The 11959-nt window shown below is 36.4% G+C and overlaps 1 protein-coding gene across 1 annotated transcript in view; it reads right to left on the reverse strand.

The window, feature by feature from the left end:
• SLC6A19 (solute carrier family 6 member 19) overlaps positions 1 to 11314 on the reverse strand; it is a 56376-nt gene extending 45062 nt beyond the window's left edge. The window contains exon 1 of the mRNA XM_074279169.1: positions 11007 to 11314. Coding sequence (XP_074135270.1) covers positions 11007 to 11208 — 202 coding nt within the window. The 5' untranslated portion in view covers positions 11209 to 11314. The remainder of the gene's footprint in view (positions 1 to 11006) is intronic.
• Between the last annotated feature and the right edge of the window lie 645 nt (positions 11315 to 11959).

Raw genomic sequence — 11959 nt, forward strand, 5'->3', positions numbered from 1 at the left:
CAGAAAATTTGATGAGATCAAAAGTAAGCAGTGAAAAAAAGAGCAAGATTTGCATAGAAAATTTATTTCTGCATAAAAAATTGAGATATAATTAATCTTTTCTTCATCCAACACTAATTTACTGTTGGGGTCCAGGATTTTGCAACCATGGATGTATGGCAAAGTTCTAAGGAGCTCTGAAAGATGAAAGCTGCAAAGTTCCTAATAGATGCCTGATAATAGTAATGAGCTTCAGGTACCACATGAAATAGAAGGGATCTAGCTGCCTAGGTGAGTCAGAAAAACTCGAGTTGTTATGTGACTCTGGGTAAGGCACTCAATCTCTGCCTTAGTTTCCTTAACTGTAAAATGGATTGGTTGTGAGGGTCAAGTAAGATGGCATATAAAGAAGCTATCATGTGGTAGGCACTTGATAAATACTTTTTTTCCTTCCATCTTTGGCTTCCTTCTGTATTTCCTTTCTTCTAAAATTTAATATGTACTGGGAAAAGTGATGAAGATAGATATTGTAGAGTCCTAGACTGTTGTTTGGTGGTAATCTTTTATAAAGTAGGTGTTTAACCATTTTTTCGAATATATCTGACTTCATGACCCCATTTATTTTTTTTTAATTTAGAAAAATGTTGGTGGGGATTTTCTTGCTGTGATAACTATAGTAATTATTTTCTCCAAATTTATTAGTTTTTGACATTTACCTTTTTAATGGCTTTTAAAATTTTTTCCAAATTCATGCAAAGATAGTTTTCACCTGTGTAAAACCTTGTGTTCCCAAATTTCTTTCCTTCCCTCCTCTTGACAGCAATCCAATATAGATTAAACATGTATAATTCTTCTCAAGATATTTTCATATTTGTCATGCTGTACAAGAAAAATAAGATCCAAGGGGGGGGGGGAGAGACATAGGGAAGAAAACAAGCAAACAACAAACGGTGAAAACACAATGCTTTGATCCACATTCAGTCTCCATAGTTTTATCTCTGGATATGGATGGCTCTTTTTCTATCATATCTATTGGATTTGCCTTGAATCACATCATTATTGAAAAGAGCCAAGTCTAGAGTGGTTTTTTTCTACAGATCATTTTACAGGAAAAGAAATGAGGGAAGCAGGGCTAAGTAATTTATCTGGGGTCACATAGCTAGTAAGTGTCTGAGTCCACATGTGGACTCAAGAAAACAAATCTTCCTGCATTCTATCCACTGTGTCACCTAGCTGCCCTTTTTAATAGAGTAAATGATAGACTTTTTTCTTAATCCTATTTTTCTTTATCACGCAGAATCAGAAAACAGAAAGAATGTCATGGGAGTTCTTAGAAAATAGAAAGTTTGAAAATCCTTATAGCAGGATGAATATATTTAACATTTTCATCATTTAAGAATGGATCTCCTCATTCGCTATGCCCATACAAATGCTTCAATGATTTGATTGCTGATTGATCACTATGCAATGGATCAGATTGCAAAGAGCTGGCTCAGGCCTCTCATTAAGAACTTTATTTTGCCCATTCAGCAATGACTTCCTCATTTAATAATGGTTTGTTACTGTGATCAAAAACCATTGAGCTGAAAATGATCATGAGCCTAGACATCTGTTGATTTTGGTCTAGAATTTATAATAAATGGATATGTATAGCTTATTCCTTTGGGCCAATTACCTCAGAATTCTCATTACTTCAGTCATAACTTATCAGAAATTGACTAAGAATAGGCCTCTCTCAATCAATTGGATGTTGATTCAAGTAAATATGAGGTAAGTATGTTCTAGTTTCTGAATTAGATCTGACAAATACTTGTTGTTATTTAGTTGTGTTTGACTCTGTGACCCTATTTGGAGTTTTCTTGGCAAAGACACTGCAATGGTTTGCCAGTTCCTTCTCCAGTTCATTTTACAGATGAGGAAACTGAGGCAAACAAGGTGAATTGACTTCTCCAGGATCATATAACTAACTGGTAAATATCTGAGGCCAGATTTGAACTCAAAAAACTCTATGCACGGGGCAGCTAGGTGCTGCAGTGGATAGAGCACCAGCCCTGAATTCAGGAGGACCCGAGTTCAAATCTGGTCTCAGACACTTAGCACTTCCTAGCTGTGTGACCCTGGGCAAGTCACTTAATCCCAGCCTGGGGGAGGGGGAAGGGGAAACAACTCTATTCACTATGTAGTCACCTAACTGATACTTATTAAGTGCTTATTAACAATGTGCTATTTGCTAAAAATGAAAAAAAAAAAAAAAGAACAAAAAACTGACTCTATTCTCAAAGAGCTTATGTTCTACTTATATCTTTACATGGAAGTAAATAGATCAGTAAGTGAGTTGGTTTTGAATTGTTCCTTAAACTTGTTTCAGATGAGTCATGAGCACACAAAACAGGGCAATTTAGAAGAAAACTCTGATTTCCATCTTATAAGTTACGCTATTTCCTATGGCTATCTTCAGATTTTGCACTAATTCTAAGAGATCACTGGTGACTCCTTCACCTGGAAGTTGCTTGTTGTCAGTAAACCATCAGTTTCATTATAGGTCTGGAATATACCAAGCCACAAGGCTTTAAACATTTTTAAAAGTAATGTGTTTCTAGCTTCCTTTATTAACATCATTAACAATTTGCTTTCATATCTTGCTTATTTTCCCTCAGTCTTTGTCATCTTAGCTGCAAATTAAGTCATATAATTGATGTTACTTTATATCTGTGTACCCTTTTAGAACATGAACCCTGAAAAACAGGATGTATTATTTAAGGTTGACAGCCTCCCTGGAAGCTAAAATGTCCTGAGTAAATAGTCATTGTAAATCTACAACTAACCATGTCCCTGGTTGCCAGTACCTTTACTGATGGATAATATACAATTGGAAGTGAATTGGGTATACCATAGAAAGAATGTTCCATTTCTCCTTCCTCTTCTACGAAGGAAGAATGATACACTGAGCTCAAGGTCACCACTCCTTTCTGCTTCTCATACAATTCTCTAATACCTCTCTAAAATGGGAAGGGAAAAAAACCCCAAAGAAGCTGTCATAAAATAATAAATTCAATATAAACCACTGTGCCTTAGAGAGAAATCATTTTAAGTAGTTTCATCCAAGAGAGTATATAACTTATCAACGTATGTGCTCTCCAGAATCAAAGTATCTGCTGAAAGACTTTATACCTCCAGATCACAAAGAAGTCATTTAGTCAATTCCTTACAATCACAATACCTTCTATTCTACTCATGGTTTACAATGCTATTCAACTCAGGGAAGAAAGGGGCAAACATATATTAAGTACCTACTATATTGCTAAACACTCTACAGATATTTTTATTATTATCCCCATATTATATATTATACCCATTTTACGTATTATCCCCATGAGACAGAGAAATCTTAAGGGATTTGCCCAAAGTTACATAACTAGTAAGTGTCTAAACTTGGGTCCTGTTACTTCAAGTCCAGGGCTCTATCCATTGTACCATTTTGATGTCTTAACAAGCATTTATTAAACACCTACTTTGTGCTGTGTAATAAGATAGTTATTCTAAAAAGAGGGTCTGTGCATTTGCTTTTTAAAAAAATTGATAACTTATTTCAATAGTTTTCTTTGTGAGTCTGTGTATTTTATTCTATGCATTATTCTATGCAGGTTTTCAAAGGGGTCCAGGACACTTCCAAGAAGAATCATGCTTTAGGGGAAATACAAAAAATTAGATAACACTTGGGTCCCTGCCTCCATGGAGCTTACAGCCTACAGGAGAGTAAGACACAAAGACAGGTATCTATAAAATAAAATTATATATGGCAAGGTAGATAGTGAGGTACAATGGGAAAAAATAACTGTACCTTGAGTCACAGGACTTTAATTCAAAGACTTGCTTTGCCACAATTAGATCCTATCTGTGACATATAGCTGGCTGTATTACCAATTAAGACCTCCTGCCCCAACCAACCCCTAAAATTATAAATTACTGATGAATTAGTCATTAAATGTAGTCATTTTTCAGTTGTGTACTATTCTTCATGACCCCATTTGGGGTTTTGTAAGACACTAGAATAGTTTGCCATTTCTTTTTTACAGATGAAGAAACAGAAAAGCAAGGGTAAGTGACTTGTTTAGGATAATACAGCTAATAAGTGTCTGAGGCCAGATTTGAACTCAGGAAGAAGAGACTCCAGGTCCAGTACCCTATGCACCTTGGCACCATCTAGCCACCTGAGTTGGTTATATGAATAAGTACAAAGGGAATTTCAACTGATAGGGAATTTCTCATGCCAGTGAAATCATGGGAAGGAGTAAATAAGAAACCAAAGTAGGGAAGGAAGGAAGGAATTAAGAAAGAAGGGGAAAAAATGTTCTGAGGGAAAAGCAGCTCTTTTCTAGGCTAGGTGGATGATGGATGATGGCTTGGGAGAAATCCGAGAGAGAGCTAAGCCATCTTATTTTTTATATTTATCTTTAATTGAAATGGTGACTTTAGGGACAGCTAGGTAGAACAGTATTTAGAACACCAGCCCTGAAGTCAGGAGACCCAAGTTCAAATTTGATCTCAGACACTTAACACTTCCTAGCTTGTAATCTTGGGCAAGTCATTTAACTCCAATTGCCTCAGAGAAGAAAAAAAAAGAAGAAGAAAAGGGAGAAGGAGAAGGGAGAAGAAGGGAAAAGAAGGGAGAAGAAGGGAGAAGAAAGAAGAAGAAAAGAAAAGAAATGGTGATTTTAGAGAGAGGAAGTAAGGAAAGTTAAGCTGATTCAAAATGATAAAGCTATGGAATTACCCTGTCAGAATAGCCTTAAGAGCAAGAACTGAAGAAAAAAGGTAAAAAGAAAAGAGGAAAAGCTGAGTCTGAGGGGGACAGGAAGGAAAGCCAGGATCTATTAGTCAATATGGAAGTTTACCTAAGACATTGATTAAACTTTTGTCAGAGATTTCCAAAGGATGGGCTCCAAGGAAGCTGTCTGAGTAGTCAAGATGCCGATCATCCTATCAATTTTTACCTGAAGCTGAATAGAATTCACCTGAAACAGGACAGGGGAAAAGAGATTCCACTTCTTGGGGGCCTAGATCATCGAGGTCAGCTTTGATAGTAATACAAGATAGATCTAGCAAGAATTTTGAAGATTGATCTGAAACATCCTGAACAAAGAAGGGTCAGAAAATTGAAAGGAGCAAAAACTTAGTAGTTCCTGGAAGAGCACTAGTTATTATTTTAAACTTAAGCCAAGCTAACTGAACTATAGGATACTCTTATTAATAGTCTGGGAATCCTGCCTGGCTAGCATCTGGGGATTACTCGGAGGAAGCTTTTTTCCTATTTACATAGATTAATGTTCTATGACATTGATAGATATTGATCTATCATTATATAACTCCAATATCTTTAGGAACTTGGTTAGACAACTTCACCAATTCCACTGATTTCTCTGTTCAGTTGTTTTTCAGTTTTGTCTTGCTCTTCATGATCCCATCTGAGGTGGGGTTTTTGTTGTTGTTGTTGTTGTTGTTGTTTTTGTTTTTTTGCAAAGATACTGGAGTGTTTTGCCATTTCCTTCTCCAGTTCATTTTCCAGATGAGGAAACTGAGGTGAACAAGGCTAAGTGATTTATCCATGGTCATCCAACTTATAAGTACCTGAGGCCAAATTTGAATCCAAGTTTTCCTGATTCTGAGCCTGGTACCACCCAGCTGCCCCAAGATTTCTTTCATACAAGTTTTTTGGTGGTTTCTCAAAAAAAAAAAAAAAATGATTTTAACCATACTTTGCCCATTCTTTTCAAGAAATTTGATATCTTTAAAAATTATATTAACATTATGAAGCATGGGGAAAAATTCAGTTATTGACTGCACCATTGATTGAATGGTACAGGGTAAAGAATTCTCTATTTCAAATACCTAGGTCTAAATACTTTTCTTGCTGTTTATTCTTTAGCAAGTCTTTGTAAGAGATTAGAATCAGGAAGACCAGGGTTCATATCCTGCCTCAGAGTATGACTTTTTCAATTTACTTGAGACTGGGTTTCCTCATTTGTAAAACAAAAAGACTGGGCTCAATGACTCCTACCAGTTCTAAAACTAGGATCCTTTAATCCACATCTGGAAAATGAAGAGTCTGGAATGGATGCTTTCTAAGGTCTCTTCCTGCTCTCTGATCACCTCCTTCACAGCCTCCCCAGCTCCTTTCCTTGCCCCTCCACAGAAACCATATTCAAAGAACTATGTCATTGTTGCTGAACTGGGTATTTTATTTTCATGGCCCCACTCACCACTCCTAATAATTTTCCTGATCAAAGTGCCCCTTCTTGGCCACTAGTTCTCTAAATGTTTTGTGTCGCCCTATCTATTTAAGGATTGAGAATGTAGACTTTTAAAAATCACTATATACAATACTTTGCATAGTGCTTGAAGCACAGTACAACTCAATAAAGATCTGTGATCTTTAATATTAAGAATAAACCTTTAGGGACTTTTCCAAGGAAACTAAAGAAATCTTAGTATGAGGTTGTTGTAGGCATTAACAAAGGAATTTGTTTTTGTTTATTGTTGTTGTGCAGAGGCGGTTCTAATTTATTTCTTATCTGACCCTTTATACAAAAAGCAAAATATGAGGCACAGTAAGTAGATTGCAATCACAGAAACTAGTGAGGGTTGTTTTGCTTAGGGGAAATGTGACTTTTCCTTTGCTTTCTGGCTAAATTCTAATTAGAAATTTGGAAATAAAGGGAAGTGATGAGTGTTTCCCCTCTTCCGTTTTCAAGAAGAAAAAGTATTAATCATTATTAAAGTGCAAACAGATCTTTGTTGCTGAGACAGATCAATGGCTCAGGAGACTTCAGTAAGTCCTAGCAAATACATATTTGAAGATTTAAGATCCCATGAGATAAACTGCAACTCAGTTAGGTACATAATATATTGTCCTTGCTTACATTCATCTCAAATGTTTCCCAGTTACTCTGAGAGGTTTTCAGAGGTTGAGGGAAGCTCTTCCACTTTTATCATTTGTTCTTTTAAATACCTTTTAACACTACTTTGTCATTTCATCCTGGAAAAAAAAAGGGGGGGGTATAGGATTTAGTGCTTAAAGGAACCTTGGAGACCAGCTAGTTCAAGTCCTCCACTTTACAGATGAGGAAACCCAGAGTTAAACAAAATTTTCTGCCAGGTGTCAAGATCCTGAAAGACTCAAGTCCTCCTATATGACATATTTTTAGTCCTAATCCTAATACAGATCTTTTCGTCTTTCCTTTCCTGACACCTCGTTCCATTCTCTTTTTCCCTCTTCCCCAACACCCTGTAGTCATTAAGCCCTCTCTTTGATGACCATAGTGAATAAAGATGGACTATTACTCTCTCTGCCATCTTGCCTTACGACCTCGGCCCCCAGTTGAGAAAGATCAATAACGGGTAAAGAATCACTTAAGGATTACTGCTGCTCTTTTCCCCAACCCTAGCTCCATATTAAACTCAGCTTTGATTCTCCCTAATCCTTATTCTCTCCTATCCTTTTCCTATTATGTCCTCTGGACCACTACACTGCCACTTTACTTTTTGGAGCCTCAGTTTCCTTTTCTGTAAAGTGTAGGGATAAGACTAGATGACCTCTAAAGTCTTTTCTAGTTCGATTTCTATTTTTTCTGTGATCCTAAGTCTTATTCTCACACTTCTTTCCTTCCTCTTGTGTTCACTAAAATCTGGCTTTTCCCATAAGAAGGTACCATCTCTCATAACTCCTTGACATACAGAACTGGGAGAGCAGTTGCTTTATTCTTTGCTTGCCAATGCTACCTTTAGGTGTTTTCTTATTCTACCATCAGCTGCAACCATCCCTGAAGTTCTCTTCATTCTATCTAGAATGCTGCTGCCATCTATGAATCTCTGAACATATTGGGGATCAGGAAGAATGATGCAATCTCTGGCTTATAATCTTCTATTCCATGTTACCCTCTTCCCCCACGAAAAACTAATTTCCAGTTCCTTAATCCCATTAAATCTCCTAATCTCTGACTTCAGTCAACTTCAACTATGCAAAAAGGAGTACACTAGATTTATTTTTTTTTCTTTCCTTTACTTCCTGGTAGGTTATTCTTTTTTTTTTTTTTTTTTTTTTTTTTTTTAGTTTTATAATTATAACATTTTTTTTTTGACAGTACACATGTATAGGTAATTTTTTACAACATTATCCGTTGTACTCCCTTCTGTTCTGAATTTTTCCCCTCCTTCCCTCCTCCCCCTTCCCTAGATGGCAGGCAGAGTACACTAGATTTAGAAAAAACTACTTTATACAGCAAAAGAGCTGAGATTACCAGTGTTATTACCCAATATATTCATGAATTAACAGAAAGAGAAATAAAGGCCCAGAGAGTAAAGGTACCTTCTACAAAACACACAGGCCTTGTATATTGCTACATAGGTAGAAAATAGTATGACAAAGGTATTCCTAAAATGTCTGTTAATACCTAAAATATGAGAGGTTGCTAGTTAAGCCTTTTATGTACCTTTTGCAAAAGGGAGAATCCCTCTATTGACTGAGTGATCACCCCCCATTCCATTTGTCATTACTGTTTTGTTTTCTTACATATCAGGTTTTCTTAAAGCTTGACTCACATATATATGATAAGACTACTGCTTAAGGAAGAGAAATGTATATATTTGTAAAACTAGTCTCTAGATTCTTTAGAACAGTGGTTTTCAAACATTTTGGTTTCAGGACCCTATTATGCTCCTTTAAATTACATAGGACCTGAAAGAGCTTTTCTAAAAAATGGTTTATGGGAAAAAAAAAAAAAAAAAAAAACTAGGAGAGTGGAAATTAGTCTTAATATATTTTAAAGTATGTCTTGACCCATTTAAAATGATAATAAATATAACATAAGAGAAATAAATATTTTTGTGAAAATATTTATATTTTCCAAAAAATAGTGAAAAATAGCATTGCTTTACATATTTTTGCAAATATCTCTAATGTTTGGCTTAATGTATAACAGCTAGGTTCTCATATCTGCTTTTTTATCCAATTTGTTGTGAAATTTTATTTTGATTGAAGTATATGAGGAAAATCTGACCTCACACAAAAATAAATGTGGTTGGCAAGAAAAATATATCTGGTTGGCAAAATGTTAGTATTATTATGAAAACAATTTTGTCTTCATGGATCTCCCTTCTCCCGAAAGAGTCTTGGGATCCCCAGGGGTCAGAACAGCAAGTGCAATGCACATTTCTATCATAAAACCCAAATTGTAGTAGTTTATCACCCTAGCCTTTTTTCCTCCATACATTATATGCTGCAGCTCCCTTCCCTAAGACCAAATTTTTCTCACTGAAGTAGTTTATTGGTGTTCATCATAGAACACCTCATGTCATTAGTAACCTTACAGGATCCAAAAGGTGAAATATAGTAACATTTAAACAGGCTTCCATTTTTTTTAATAGCTTTTTATTGACAAAACATATGCATGGGTAATTTTTCAATATTGACCCTCACAAAACCTTCTGTTCCTACTTTTCCCCTTCTTCCCTCCACCCTCTCCCCTAGAGGGCAGGTAGTCCCATATATGTTAAATATGTTAATGTATATATTGAATACAATATATGTATACATATTTATGTAGTTATCTTGCTGCACAAGAAAAAATGGATTTAGAAAGAAGGGAAGAGTAACCCGAGAAGAAAAACAAAAGTGCAAGCAAGCAATAACAGAAAGAGTGGAAATACTATGTTGTGGTCCACACTCATTTCCCAGGTAACAGGCTTCATTTTCCTGGATACTTTCCATTTCACTTCAGCATTCATTCTACATTTCACTTATATCTCTATATCCCCAGAATTTAGCACAAAGTATATTATTACCAAATGTTTGTTGACCACATGTGAGACAGCAGAAAGACCTATTTTTTTTTTTTTTTTTTGAGAGAGAGTATATGATATCCTGGTCTTTCCAAGTCCATAAGGGGAGATGAGAATGTAAAATGAGTCAATTCTTCCAGGATACCAGGAGCCACCTGGTATTTCCTCAAGGGAAATATCACACTGGCACTTAAGGGAATTAAAATCACATTCTTAGGCCAAAGAGATTCATTCAGTAACCGATTTTCTTTTTCTTTGCTGCATAAAGACTTTTATGAGCAGTGCTGGAAGTTCAGAATGCCTTATTATTAAAGCCTTAAATGCATTTCTTTGTTGCTATTCAGACCTATGATTTCAATAATGCAGGAGAATTTCTGGTATGAAAACTTTTCAGCTTATGCAAATTGGCAACTTATCACTAACTTTGCAACTCAAATTGTTAATTAGGGAACTGATTTGCCCATCACATACTTTCTCTGATAACTAATATCAAAGAAAGGACACAAAGCCAGGTTTTCCTGACTCAAAGGCCAGTATTTTGCCAATGGCTATATTGCTTCTGAAGGTAAAATATTTTTGGCAGACAAGAATTAGATAAAGAAATCCTTAACTGATAATAAATTATATAAGTGAGAAACTAAAATGAGTGTCAGATGCCTTTACCCCCCCCACCACTTTGTGTTCTCTAGTTCTGTTCCCTGCAACTTAAAGGAGGAGAGAGTAGGAAAGAATCATATTTGTGCTATCATACTATACTGCATTGGATATATAGAACTCTGCCAGATCTACTCTTCTCCCAGCTTAATGGTACTATTCCTGAGGAGTGTGAGTGGATTACAAAGATGTCAGTGTTACATACATGTTACTTACATACATACATGTTACTTACATACACACACTTAAGCTCTGGATAGAAAGTTGAGTTCCATTTAATTTGGCTAACATTTATCCAACACCTATTTGGACAGAGGCAAATTGTAGTAAGCACTTGAAGATTTAAAATTTAAATGACAACGATACCTGTCCTTGTGGAACTTCTAGTATAGGGCTGAAGGTATAGTTGAGTATTGTTAAAAAAAAAAAAAAAAAAAAATCATTGCCCATTTTGCTGTTTAACTTAGCGGCTGCTGCTTCTCCCCATTCCTCCCCCCCCCCCAATAGGATATATAGAATAAACAGACATTACATACCTCCTCCATGACTCTGGCAGAGATAAGGAAATCGCCACACATTTCCTAACCCCACACAAAAGCCAACACAGGTTAGCATATATTGTGCCTTGTTGTCCCATTTGGGTCTTGAATCTCCCTCTTCTTTTTCAATGGTTTCAAGCTCATCAAGTGTCGCTATCCTATTCTCCAAGCCCGGATTGGGGAGCACAAGCCTCACCATAGTGTAGTTTTCCTAGGATATGGTTCCACTAGCCAAGCAAAGGCTTTATCAAGCAGTCAGTAAGATAGGGCAGTCTGGAGAGAGTGGGACTTCTAAAGGCTAGCTTCAGCTATTTATAGTGAACCTTTGACACATCCTCAAGCACCTGAGGCAGGAGGGAGGTGTCAGCAAATCATTTGATTCAGTAAGTCAACTCACAGCTCAGACACTTATTAATGCCTTATCTACTGAGACTCCTGCTGAACACCACATATTCAGCAATTCCAGATGGACCAACTCAGGGGGCTATTTGCTTTGAAAAATATTGTTCTCCAAGGAAGTTATGAAATACACCCAGTTCCTCCTATTATGCAAACTTAGGTAAAGTACAAATTTAGTACCGTTCCTTACAAAGAGTAAAATCCTCAGATAGTTTATAGCAAATTTAGTACTCTGGGGGAGGAGAAAACCAAGGCAAACAGACCATATCTTACAACCTTTCTCACTGGCCAATTAAATGCTGGTTTGTCTATATCAGCAAAACAAACTGTTTTTTCCCTGGGACTACCTGTTCCTCTGCCCCCTTCCAACACACACCTCCTAGCTTGTCAAGGAAAGCCACTACACCCAAGACAGAACTGAATCCCTAACTGACACTTAAAAAGTTCCATTGTCTTGGGGGTCAAGTTACTAGATAACATTTAGCCCTTGTGGCTCAGTGCAGAATCATTACCTCTAAATGAATAAGGCTGAGCTCATGAAGTCTTGATGG

This window comes from Sminthopsis crassicaudata, chromosome 1, assembly GCF_048593235.1.
Source record: "Sminthopsis crassicaudata isolate SCR6 chromosome 1, ASM4859323v1, whole genome shotgun sequence".
Taxonomy (NCBI): domain Eukaryota; kingdom Metazoa; phylum Chordata; class Mammalia; order Dasyuromorphia; family Dasyuridae; genus Sminthopsis; species Sminthopsis crassicaudata.